At 42.2% G+C, this 12255-nt stretch overlaps 1 protein-coding gene across 5 annotated transcripts in view; it reads right to left on the reverse strand.

Annotated features, from left to right (window-relative positions):
- LOC112456099 (calmodulin-binding transcription activator 2) overlaps positions 1–12255 on the reverse strand; it is a 47581-nt gene that overhangs the window by 19996 nt on the left and 15330 nt on the right. For 4 of the 5 annotated variants that reach the window (XM_025018412.1, XM_025018409.1, XM_025018410.1 and 1 more), the window contains exon 4: positions 3145–3236. In XM_025018412.1, coding sequence (XP_024874180.1) covers positions 3145–3236 — 92 coding nt within the window. Of the gene's footprint in view, positions 1–3144; positions 3237–5735; positions 7536–12255 lie in introns of those variants that run through there. The other variant, XM_025018413.1, reaches the window with a different exon arrangement.

Below are 12255 nucleotides of genomic sequence, written 5' to 3' on the forward strand. Positions count from 1 at the left end.
CTCCATAAATCGCGGGGTGCAGCGGAATAACGCTGCCGGGACGTTGACAAATGTAAATAAGATTGAACTCGCGCCGCGCCGGATTTAAACGCGCGAATCTAGGCGAGTGGAAAAAAAAATGAAAGCTTCGAATGTTGGATGAACGAATATATCTTTTCTTCTAAAAGTATTACCTATACTTCTAAAAGTGTTTCTAAAAGTATGCTAACATTATGCCCAGTAGTTTGCATTGCCGACGAAATGTTGAATTACGTAAATAAATAAGAAATATTAAAAAAATGAAAAATACATGATTATTTATAAATTAAACAAAATAAGTTGGAGGGATAAAGTTTTGGATTTTATATACATGGAAGTCTGCTTCACACAAAATTAAATAAAAGTTGGATAGAGAGAAAGGAAATGGACTCTGTACACATGGAAGCTCTCTTTACACGAAACTCTGTTAGCTTCTATAGAAATAAAAACGTTTAAATAACTTCGAAACTTCAAGAAGATAGATGCTATCGCTGAATAGTATCCGTGAAAAGAAAAAGAAATTTTATTATTTCTCTGGGAGTGTTAGTCTGTAAAATTGGCATGCTTTCACATAAACTATCTAATCGATGATTATAAATATAGTCGGCCGCGGGGAAGAAGTTGTCAGTTCTATTTCCAGGGAGCGTATCAACATTGGTATAAATCACTTTGCGTGATTTCAGTTCTTCAACAAAGCTCAAATTTGTTGGCTCGCGCAATCGATAATGTTTCAGGATAATGTTTAGGACCCCCAAGGACTTGATAATATAGGTAACCGGATAAGGCGAACACTGTGACACAGTATTCGGCCCCTCCTGCCTCTGTTGGCCTCATTAGCGATGCGCATGATGCCGCGTCCGTCGCGTTTGAATATCATTTAAATATCTTCTCGATATCTAACAGCGCCTTCGCCATTATAAAATCGATGCTTCCAACCTGTACATTTTATCAAGTATCGCAACGACGGAAGCCGAAATTGGAATAAGGGCGAAATTGCTTCAGCGACAATATGAAATTTAATAGATTTGTCAGATAAGGGAGCCAATTTTCATCGCTTAGAAGGTAGACGAAAGCAATCTGCATCGAAAGCAAAAATGAAATAGCGGGAGAAACAGTAGAGACCGGACAGTGAGCGCGAGACAAAATGCGACTGTAGAAGAGGAAGAAAAGAAGATAATGATAAAGAGAGGCACACCGCCTCTCTCTTCGTCAGAAGTCGCTTGAGAACTCCTCGGGAAAGCGATGTCGACGACTCTCCTCCCTCCAGGAACTTTTAATTTCCGGTACTTACCGGGGAGGGAGGGCGAATTCTGAAAGGTAACGAGCGTGTGGTGAACGGTAAGGGGGAGGAGGGAGGAGCAAGGGAGGGACGGCCGACTTATCGTTTACAATGATAGTCGTCGCGCACACAGGGATCGCAATTGAGTTTCGTTCGGCGATACTGAAAAGCTCAGCGCCGCCGGCTGCGAGCTCTCGCTGGCTCCAGCTATTGATCGGAGGCCGACCGACCTGGGTCAGAGTGTAGCGGTGTGGACTGCATCGGTGCAAGCCGGTCTACGTGTGCAGCGCACGAGTGTGGGTACGTGCACCCTTGCCGACGCTCGCTGCACACACCGGCGTGGAGCCGCGCCGTTGCACACACCGACACCGCCAGGGTCGTGACCAGGAATTTCACCTCCTCAAGCGAAACGCTGAAACAGCACTTCCCCTCCTTGCCCTCGCGATACTTTAGGCTGCCCGATAAAATTTTGGGAATCAATGCAACCGACGCGTATTTCGTAGAGCAGTATAGGTATAAAAAAAGTAATTAAAAAATAAATAAATGACGTAATAATCATAAAAAAAGCTGTCTTTCTCAAATATTACTGATCGATGGTATTTTTATAAAAATAGTGAAATAATTGGAACAAAATAATTATTATATCGCACACACATACACACCATAAAACATATTATAAAACAAATTATAAAATTAAATTAAATGATGCTCTTCATTTTTAGTCATTCACGATTAACTAAAATTATCAGTGCTTTGACGTTTATACTCTTTGACATTTCGCTTACGGAGTCGACTCTAAGTATATCAAAGGATATATCATTTCATTAAAATTGAAGTACGTTATAAGTTAAGCACGTGCCCCAAATTTGCCGCCCCTAAACTTTTCACCAGGACCATTCGAGCAGTTTCACCCTTAACGTCGTCGCTGTAGGTTGCACACAAGCGAAGATTGCATTAGCTGCATCTATTCTCCCTAACCGCGCCGCGAACATGAACGAGCGCCGCGTTATTTACCTTCCCACTTTACTCCCGTATAGTCTTGTGTAAATATATACATCTGCTCTGGTCTCGGTGAGGTCACGATAAAATTTACGCCGGAAAAAAGGGACGACGCGCGGAATGGTCCATCGGAATTCCGGAATTCCAGATCGGTCCTCTAGCGCCGGAATTCGCGGCCGGGCACGCGACCGCCGCAAAGAGGGATGTGCTCCGAGAGCCAGAATGCAAGTGCATCCATACGTAAGATACATTGGTACTTGATACTTTGCCCCCGTTTCATTCCGAAATGCAGTTCGTCGTTAAATTCCAGGCATATTACACGTCCGAGCCGAGCACAGTAATAATCCGGATTAGCAGAGAGTTTTTGTTAATATTTGGATATCTAATATAAGAGTAAACGTCTAAGTAAATGGAAAAATGTATAATACTGGCAGCACAAATGTTTATTATTGAAATAAAATATATTTTCTTAAATTAATGTAGTGTGTAATTAATGTATCTTAAATTAATGTAAAATGTAATTTATGTAACATATGACATACGATATGTCCTTAAATGAATATTAGAGATATTTTTAACACTTTTCTCTCTCGAAATATCCAGATCGTTAAAGTATTATTTTATGGTTAGAGTCTGTTCACATATGATAAACATTTACTCATCTAATTGTTATCGATTTGTGCGGCATGAGAAATTGCAATTCGAAAGCGTGACATTAACACGATGTCGTGCAATCGGCAAATATGACATCGACAGATCTTTGAATATTTAGGTTACACGTGTGTATTCTATTGACCTATGAATTTAATAATTCGCGTTTAACGAATGAGCGACGGGCGGCGGCTTACCTCGTTGGTGTTCCATCGATGCCTCTGAGTTGGAAAGTGTTCAGCTCGCGGCAAGGTTTCCAGATTTTCGGGAAGCTTTATCGGGTCGCCATCTGCGTGATAAATTATCTCAATTAATAGCTGTTCTCGCGCGCTAGAAAATGTGGAATCGTAGAAAGCATCAATTTCAGAAGCGATTTGTTCCGTGACCCGTTACATTATTTAACGGAAAACCTAAAATTTATGTCGCCGACGTGCGTGTTGATCGATCGTGACAGTTTTACAGACGGATCGACAAGCGAATCGTTATACTGTGTCATGAGCATTAACGACTGCCCACACTCACACTCTACTCGCGACGTTGCAGGTATAGCTTTAGCATTAGGTTGCATGTGTCATTAACTCTGTTTATACACAACCGATCGAAATTCTCCATCGATCTAAGCCATGTATATTATGCACGCTCGCCATAAAATAGCACTTGTAATAGATTGCACCTTCCGCGAACGTGCCGTGAACTACCTACTCCCATTAGAATGCAAAATAAAAATCGACGGTCTAAAGATTCTTTTACCGAGAACCTTAGCATGCTTTCGCACAATTACTTTTTTAAGATAGAACCGAGAAATATAATGAGAATTTCAAAAAATTAAAATGGTATCATAATTAGGTATTCATTGTTATTTAGCACGGTGTTAATAATTAATAAAATTATTCTAACAATAAGAGTATTGTAAAGAACCTTTTAGGAATATTTAAAAACAATTTTTTTCAATTAACTATAACATAATACGAATATACGGCCCATAATATTTAGTAAAGACTTAGGAAAGTATAGTAAAAAATATAGGATGGTATTTAATAAAGATTAAAATTTTCTTTATAAAAGGACTTAAAGAAAATTGATTGCGTACTGCAAAAATAATTCACCATCCTGTAAATATAGTGAGATTCGACTGCGCACTCTGCTCTTAAATTATTGGAATCCGAGAGTATTTCTGTACATCGAGGCATCAACCGGGAGGCTATTTGCTTGACAAAATGCTTCCGTTTCGCAGCGCTTGCGTTTCCTCTCGATATTATTGATATTACGCACGGGACATCTGTGCTCTCCCATGTGATATATCGGCAATATCATGCGTCGTGCATTCTTGAAGTGCTGCCCTTTATAATACGAAATGCGAAATACAGTATAAATAAATTTCCACGCCATTGTAACCAAACACTTTCTGTACTTTATGCAATCCATTATGTAAAATTGAATCGATACGATCAAAGTAGCCATAAAGTTGCCGTAGAGATAACGAAATTCATCCGTTTGATACAACTTTTGTTACAGTTTCTCCGGAAGAAGAAACTTTCTTTCACGGACGCACACGCGCACTCACACATAGAACATTCGTCAAAAAAAAAAAAAAAAAAAAAAAAAAATTGCCGCGTTTTCGCAAGAAATAATAGCAGAAATGAAGACAAATGTGTGACTTACCATATTTTTCTAGCACGTCAGAAATTATATATAAACCTAAATCACGATTGCGATCAGGAAATTTTTATGATCGATTAACTTATGATAATCTTATTTAGCTGCCAGAGTAAATTCATTGCTCAAGTGCTTTTTTCTTTTCATGAAAAGATTCGTTAAAATTGCTCTATATGACTAAAAACCAGCATATAAACGTGTCATATTTTATATCAGTACAATTTATTTATTCAATAGCTTGTTTTCATGTAATCTCTCTCATAGATCTGACAAATTGGAGCGAGTTCAAAATAAGTTTCGTCTTTAGCCAAACATTTTCCGGAAATACCTAGAGTATTTAGCCAGGAATTATCCGAGGGAATCAAATATTTATTTAATGGCACTTCATTCGCCTACGGTCTATGTAATATTCATTGATTCGCGAAACTCGCCGAAACTAGGCGCCATTAACTAAACTTTCGATCATAAGTATGATACTTAAGCGCAGTCGTGATCTCTTGTATTTCGTTATAGCATTTTGTAAAAGCTTACTTGCATGGAATTTCAACGTTGCGATGTTATTTAGTTAAAAATCATTACGTTGCAAATATAAAACGAATATATCTTATATATTAATTTCATATATTTTTCAGAATCGCCAAAAAAAAATAATACATATAAATAGTATACTAAAATAATTGAAATTTAAAATTTAATGACTTTCAATTTATAGTCAAAGAAATTGAAATCACTTATAAACTTCAAAGTTCAAGATTTCACAACGCAAATCTTTGAAATGACACAATTTGCTGAAATAAAATGAGACCCTTGGGAGGCGCGCAACGTTGACGAATCTCATTTAATAATTCTCGAGCGAAGAAAGAAGCGCGAAAAGGAGCAAGAAATTTCTCGTTCCTTAGAAACTCATAAATTAATATAGTTTCCTCTGCGGTATAAAATGAGAAACGATCAAAAGCAATTTTTAAACCCTCTCAAATTCCATTCAGCAACGATGTCAAATAAACTTCAACCCCCATGGTAAATCGAAAGTATCGGAAGACTAAATACGTGTCGTGTGATCCAACGAGTGACATGTCGTGTCAAATGTTGCGGGATTCTCTACACCGGGTGCGTAAACAGCAGATAGACTCACTTGGGGCGAGGGGCGTCGGGTAGGTCGCGTGGTAGACGACACGCTGTGGGTTCGAATGATTGTAGCCCGCCATCTCCGCGATGCTGGCGCGTGTTCGCGCTGCTTGGATCTTACCGATCGTCTTGGCCGATCGTCATCGTCCTTGAACGTACGCGAGACGGGAACGTAGCTGGGGCCTGGCGGGCATCCCCGGGCGGACCTTTCTTCGCGACGGGTCCGCGTGTTTTAGGGACGATCGCGTATCTGATATGACTGCTGTTCGTCGATGATCGCGCTTTTTCGATCGGGACGAGCTGAGGGGGCGGTCCTTTTTTTGTCAGGACAGCTTGCCGGCCGCGGGGTCCAGGACGCAGGAACGACACTCGGATTGACGTTGTTCTCGGCGTTGCGAAATTTGCGCTCCCGGATGACGACGACTCCCTCTGGAACGGCAGGACATATCCCCCAAAGGAGCGTGCACGCGAGCCGGATTATGTTATTCGAGACCGGATATCGATCGACGGTGTCACGAACGTGTCACTCTTTCCGTTTCGCTATACCCCGACTCTCCTGGATCTCTTCCCTTGAATGGGAGATCACTCGAATGGGTCAGGATTGGAGAAGTTCTCGCAGTTTCGTCGTATCGAAAGACACACGTGGAAGTGCACGCGGAAACACGGACAGAATCGATCCTCCGCTCCCCTTCCGCACTCTCCCTAATTCTCCCGAGTCTTTCTCTCTCTTTCTCTCTCGCTTTCGCTCTCTCTCTCTCTTTCACGCTTTTTTGTTAGATTTTTCTTCTAGTATAAAAAATTGGAGCTCCACTGTATCTCTATACGACGCTCGGAGCCATTCCTCTTCGTGAACGTTCCTTCCTCCCGTTTCTCGTTGTTCGCTGCTCGCGATCCCGGTCCTCTCTTCTCGCTCTCGTAAACGTTCCTGGATGGGGGCGCGTTCCCGGTCACAAACCACACACTATTTCTGTCTTTCTGACTTCTCTTCTTCCGAAATCTCAGGTCCTCCTTTGCTTTCTCTTTCTATCTTTATGTGGTGCGCTCCGGAGCTCTTTTTAATCTTCTTATATCCTAAGTTACAACACTGAACCTGTCCCTATCGGAGGGACAAAATAATGTAAGGGTCACACAGTACAGAGAGAACTTAAAATGCGATTATCCCGTCCCGTAGCAGTCGACGCGTGCTCTCTTTACGATCTCGCCTTTCGGTGATCCCTCTCTCCCTCTCCCCCTCTCTTTCTCTCTCTCTCTCTCTCTTTCTCGCGTTTATACTCTCGTCTCGTCTCCTCTTCACTTCCGCCGCGCCGCGCACCAGTCCGACTGAGGAATAACTTCAGAAAATAGACGATTTTTCTATCGTTCGACTCTTTTGTAGCTTGTTTCTTCTTTACTATGTATTGCTTGTGTATACGCGCTTGTATTACACGTCTACTTTGAAAAAAATCGGAGTTACCTCGTCGTACGTCCCGCTCTTTCCTTCGCCTATTCTCTCCCGCTTTCTCTTTCACTCTCTCTCTCTCAATTTTTTTCTCTGTCCGGCCGCGCGCGTTTCTTTCACTTCTTCCTTCCCTTCTTCCTTTCCCTTCTTTCTTTTTACAGGCGGTTGTCTTACAGGTGTAAGGTAAGATTTAAAGAGAGTCCTTAGGAGAAATGTGTTGTTGCTGTTGTTGCTGTTTCGTGTTTACAGTTGTTAGTAGTGTTATTTACAAATATGTAATGTTTTTGTTTTTGTTAATAAAATAGTTCAAATTAGTCTTTTGGCCCCGCGTGTCTGCTCCCGAGCGGCGGGAGCCGCAGAGTGAGGCAGCCCTCGAGTCTCGACTCTCGACCTCCGTTCCTCCGCTCGCTCCTCTCTTCCCTCTTCTTCATCCCTCTCCGCGCGTGGAGGTCCCCACCACACCGCTGTCCCGGAGTCCTCCAGCCCCTACCAGCCCCACCACCGTCCCGCGAGGGCGATCGTTTCCTCTCTTTCTTTCTCTCTCGGTCAGGTCTGACTCTCCGGCCCCAGCCACAGCCCTTTACCCCTGCCCCCCTCAACCCCGTCCCTGTCCGTGGTGTCTGTCGAATCTCACCCTCGCCAACCCCTCGGTCGCCACCCTACCCTCCTCCGCCTTCTTGCACCGCCGTTATCCCCTCATCATCTATCTCTCTCTTTCTCTCGCGTACCTACGTCTACTTACCATTACCACTTTTACGCTTAGCAGTGTAAGTGCACCACCGTGCCAATTCCTATGCGAAACTACCAATGGTGCTGTTCGTTACCTACCTACCTACCTAGCTACCTATCCAGCTGGTTAGCTACCTACTTCTGTAAAACTCGTTGGGGCGCTGTAAATTAAGGATTACCGAGGATGCTAATTAATGTCGAGGCGTAACACACGGGAAAATTGCGTTTGGGGATCACTCGTTTGTCGTTGCCGAAACCGAACGTCGTTCGCTCTGTGCCGCTCGTCCTCGCGAGATAATCGTCCAGCCCTCCACGGAGAGATTTGGTCCACGCTATTCCATATAATTCTCACCGTCGACAAATCGACGCTCGTACGTCTCGCGCCTCCCCGTTGTCGAAACCGATAAATTTGCGGCGATAGTTTCGGCGAGGGAGATGGACGCGAGTTGCGCGAAGTAATCGCGAATTTGCATGCGGGGCGTAACCTTGAACGCGATACGCCTAGATTTGGAAAAGGAAATGGCAAAGTAACGACTTACACGGTCCCAAAGCGGAACGTGTTGAAAGGTGGAATTATTCATGCGATAAAGAGAATCGAACGCGAAATCGACAAATTTATTATTAATTTAAATATTTACTTTATTAAGGAAAAGTATGTTTCATACATCTCAATTAACGTTAAGCTATTAATGGACTTAATTTGCAGAAGTTTAAAGTTGCGGTGCACAGAACAGAAGGATCAAATTACGTGGACGAACGTTGAAACGTGTAATGTCAGGCTATGTGGCTGAGTTACCTTACAGTGTAAACTTTACACAGTTCTATAGGTGCGGTTCATGACAAACCGTACGAAAAGCATTGTTAGCATGCAAGCCGGCGAAAATCGTAAACTTACTTAATATAGTAGTTTCACGCGGTCGCGCGAATAATTCGCCAATAGAGATAAATTTTATCCTCGCTATACTCTGCGCTGACGACATTAAAGAAAACCGCGTGATTCTTTGAAATCGACCAAATGGCGATGCACGCGCATCCGAGAAAGTCACAAGATTATTCATTATTCATATCGTGATCGTAAGTCCGTGGAAGCGTATTGAAACGACCGATTCGGCGTTTTATCGCGGAGATAACTCGAACCTATCGAACAACAATTGGAGAACAATTGGAGAACAAGTCGTAGAATAGCCAACGTTACTATCCCTAGTTTATAAATGAATAAACAAATGTCTCGTATAAAACGTACCATTTCTCACGATTAATTTTAAACAGATTTCACTTTAAGGGAATCTTAACTCGGGACTCGGTCACCAAAAGACTTGACATCGAAACTTTAGAAGAGTTTTAAAGTAGCTGCAAATGACGACAGGCGGATCGATCGTTTTCATTATTAATCGTCGAGAAAACATTAACTGAAATAAATCCTGAAAAAGATTCGGATCGCTGATTGAGAAGTAGCAGGGAGCGAAGGAAGTATAGATTCGCGCAATTACGAAGACTCGTTAGCGAACATTGGAAACGTCATCGTAAGCAGCAGGAGCCACAACGGGCAATCGAAATTGGCTCCGGCACTTCCGCGCACGTCTCTTCAACCCTTCGCTCTAAGTGGGTGGGCAGGACGTCGACTAAACGATATTCCTCTCACAATCCACGAAACGCAGGCCAAGTCCTCCCCGACTTCGCACCTATACACATGAATCCGTGCACTTGCTCGTGCCACCGAGGGTCGTACGTTTCCAGCGCGACTGGTACCTAAGCGCGCGTATATACGTATATATGTATATATAGATATATTATATGTGTGTATGTGTATGTACAACACACATCGGATTCTCACAGAAGGTTCGTGTCGAATTTTAATAGAAGTGCTGCCACCTTCTAGTGACCTCTGGAGCCAGCCGTGTTGGAGGCATTCCTACGAAGAGGCTCGCGGAAGAAAAAAGAAACATCCGGGGGCTGGCGGAGGGGTGGAAATCACTCAGGCGTCGAGCCCCTATCGCCAATCTGATTAATGGATAGATTCATGAGCCTGGGTATTTATATGGATTTAAGCGCGCCTGTATGGCGGGCACGTAACTTCAGAGCCTCGCTAAATTGGCGAACGTACGCGACCCGAGAGTACGCGTGCATGTGTACGCGGATGCCTCGATGTAACGTGCAAATAATAACGTATTTCCCTAATGTTTTCTTTATATATGGACATAATTAATCGAAAAATTAAAACTGATATAAGCGATATTACGTTTATTTTTAAAATGTGAGAATTTTTTAAAGCGTTTAAATAATCTAAAATTCTGCTATTATATTTTAATTCTGCGAATAAAATAGATAATTTCACGTTAGAATAATTACATGTGAAAACTAGCATACATTTTACGCTTGCTTAAGTTTTACTTGTCTCGTTATCTCGCCCATGTAAAAAAAAAAAACTCGGAAATATTTCTGCACGAAGTTATTTCACGTTGATCCCTCGGCGATGGGGGATTCGAAGTTTGAATTTCGATTACAGATTCGCTTCTGGTCCAGATAGCTTCCGATCGTACGCGGCTTCTGTCGCGTTAAGCTCGTAATTTATCCGCGGCCTGGTAATCGAGCGAATCTCGTGTCGCCGAAATGAAACAAGCTCACGCCCTCCCGGCTTTCCAACCTTCGCTTCGGCATAAGCTCGAGGTTATCCACGATTTATTTGCTTCCGCGTGTATCATATCAGGTAGCCGATACTCCATTCGAATCTAATCTGCACTGTGCATTTTCGACACGAGCGACGCGACGTATAGCTTTGTTATGTTTGTGGAACTTCGCTTTATTAGCCCTTTAAGCCCTGATGCGAACACCCGAATTTTTCGATCGTTCAGCAAGTTGGTGAAAAACCACATTCGTCATAGATATTATCGGCGCGTTTTCGCCGAATTTATACAAACGGTAATACACAATATCTATATATCAACGTAAAAACATGTTTATCTCACAAACGCAAGCAACTGCCACGTCCATGTCGCGCGCCGTTAAACTTCGCGTATACACGCTGCTGACGGTTCGGCTGTTGACAAAGTAAACACGCATTAAGCTACATGCATCATTCACGATTACACACGTTCTATCGTTCGCGGATCGCGTAAGCGGAAGTAGAACGCACGTGCAAGATGATTTCTAACTGTATCCGACATATGGTCAGAAATGATTACGATTGCGCTCCTTGGAGCCGATCCGCCAATTTTTGGGTCCGTGCCGAGTTCACCCGCGCCTTGCCGTGGCTCCGTGATATCCGACTCGACCGTCGAAACGGAGCGTTACATATAGCCCATTTTGTTTCGCTCTGATTTATGGGCAGCCACGATACAAAAACGCCGTGGATTTCGCAAACGGGGACTGACATTTCTACGGCAAAAACAACGGCACGCCGAAGTAAAGCAACGATATACACGGCGGAACAATAATTCTCTATCATTTGTCATAATTTAAGCGGCAGGAAAAAAGATTTGTATAAAAATTGTATCAAGGGACGCTGTATAAATTATATATATAAGAAATATCTTTCCTTTATATATATACATTTAAAACTAATGACTTTTATATCCTGTAAAACATATATCGTCAATTTTTTTGCAAACTGAAGCGTGTAATTACTTTAAAATTCACGATTCAAAGTTTAATCGCCGCAACATCAGGGAATTTTTATGTGTTAGCAGCTCTTTTTATCATTTAAACTAGCGAAAATAGTTCTGTAGTAAACCGAGTTATTGCTACACGTGCGACCAACACGACAAACATTTAAGTAATGCAATTTGTCATTCCATATAGTCAAAAAATACTGTTACCGCCGAAATCTCTCGTTCTCACGCGACGATACTTCACCTCGAAAACGTGACGTGTAACGTTATTGAACATCCGAGCCGCGAATGCGAATAAATCTGCCAACAATATGTCGTTGATGCCGGAAACTTTTATTGCACGTAAAAACGAATTGTTTAATCTATATAAAATTGTCGATCTCTGCAGTTTGACATGTTTTAATAATCTTTATTATTATTCACGTTTTAAATAAATATGTGTTATAAAAAAATGTAGAAAAGGAGATAAACGTTCATATAAAATTTATAGTTTTTTGCATTTTGTGGATAGCATTAAATAATAGCTGCAAATCATCACGCCGTTTGTACACCAAGCTAGGGCGCAAACAAATTAATAACGTGCGATTAGATTAATTGCGTATGCTAAGATATAATCGCGGCAATTAGCTCTGTCATTTGTATCAGTAAGTAGGCTTCCCGACCTAACAATCTAGAATATCCCCTTAAATGCGCTCTATAAACCGATCCGTCGCTTTCTCTCTCTCTCTCTCTCTCTCTCTCTCTCTCTCTCT

This window comes from Temnothorax curvispinosus, unplaced genomic scaffold (genome assembly GCF_003070985.1).
Source record: "Temnothorax curvispinosus isolate PA1 unplaced genomic scaffold, ASM307098v1 QBEX01006657.1, whole genome shotgun sequence".
NCBI classification, from domain to species: domain Eukaryota; kingdom Metazoa; phylum Arthropoda; class Insecta; order Hymenoptera; family Formicidae; genus Temnothorax; species Temnothorax curvispinosus.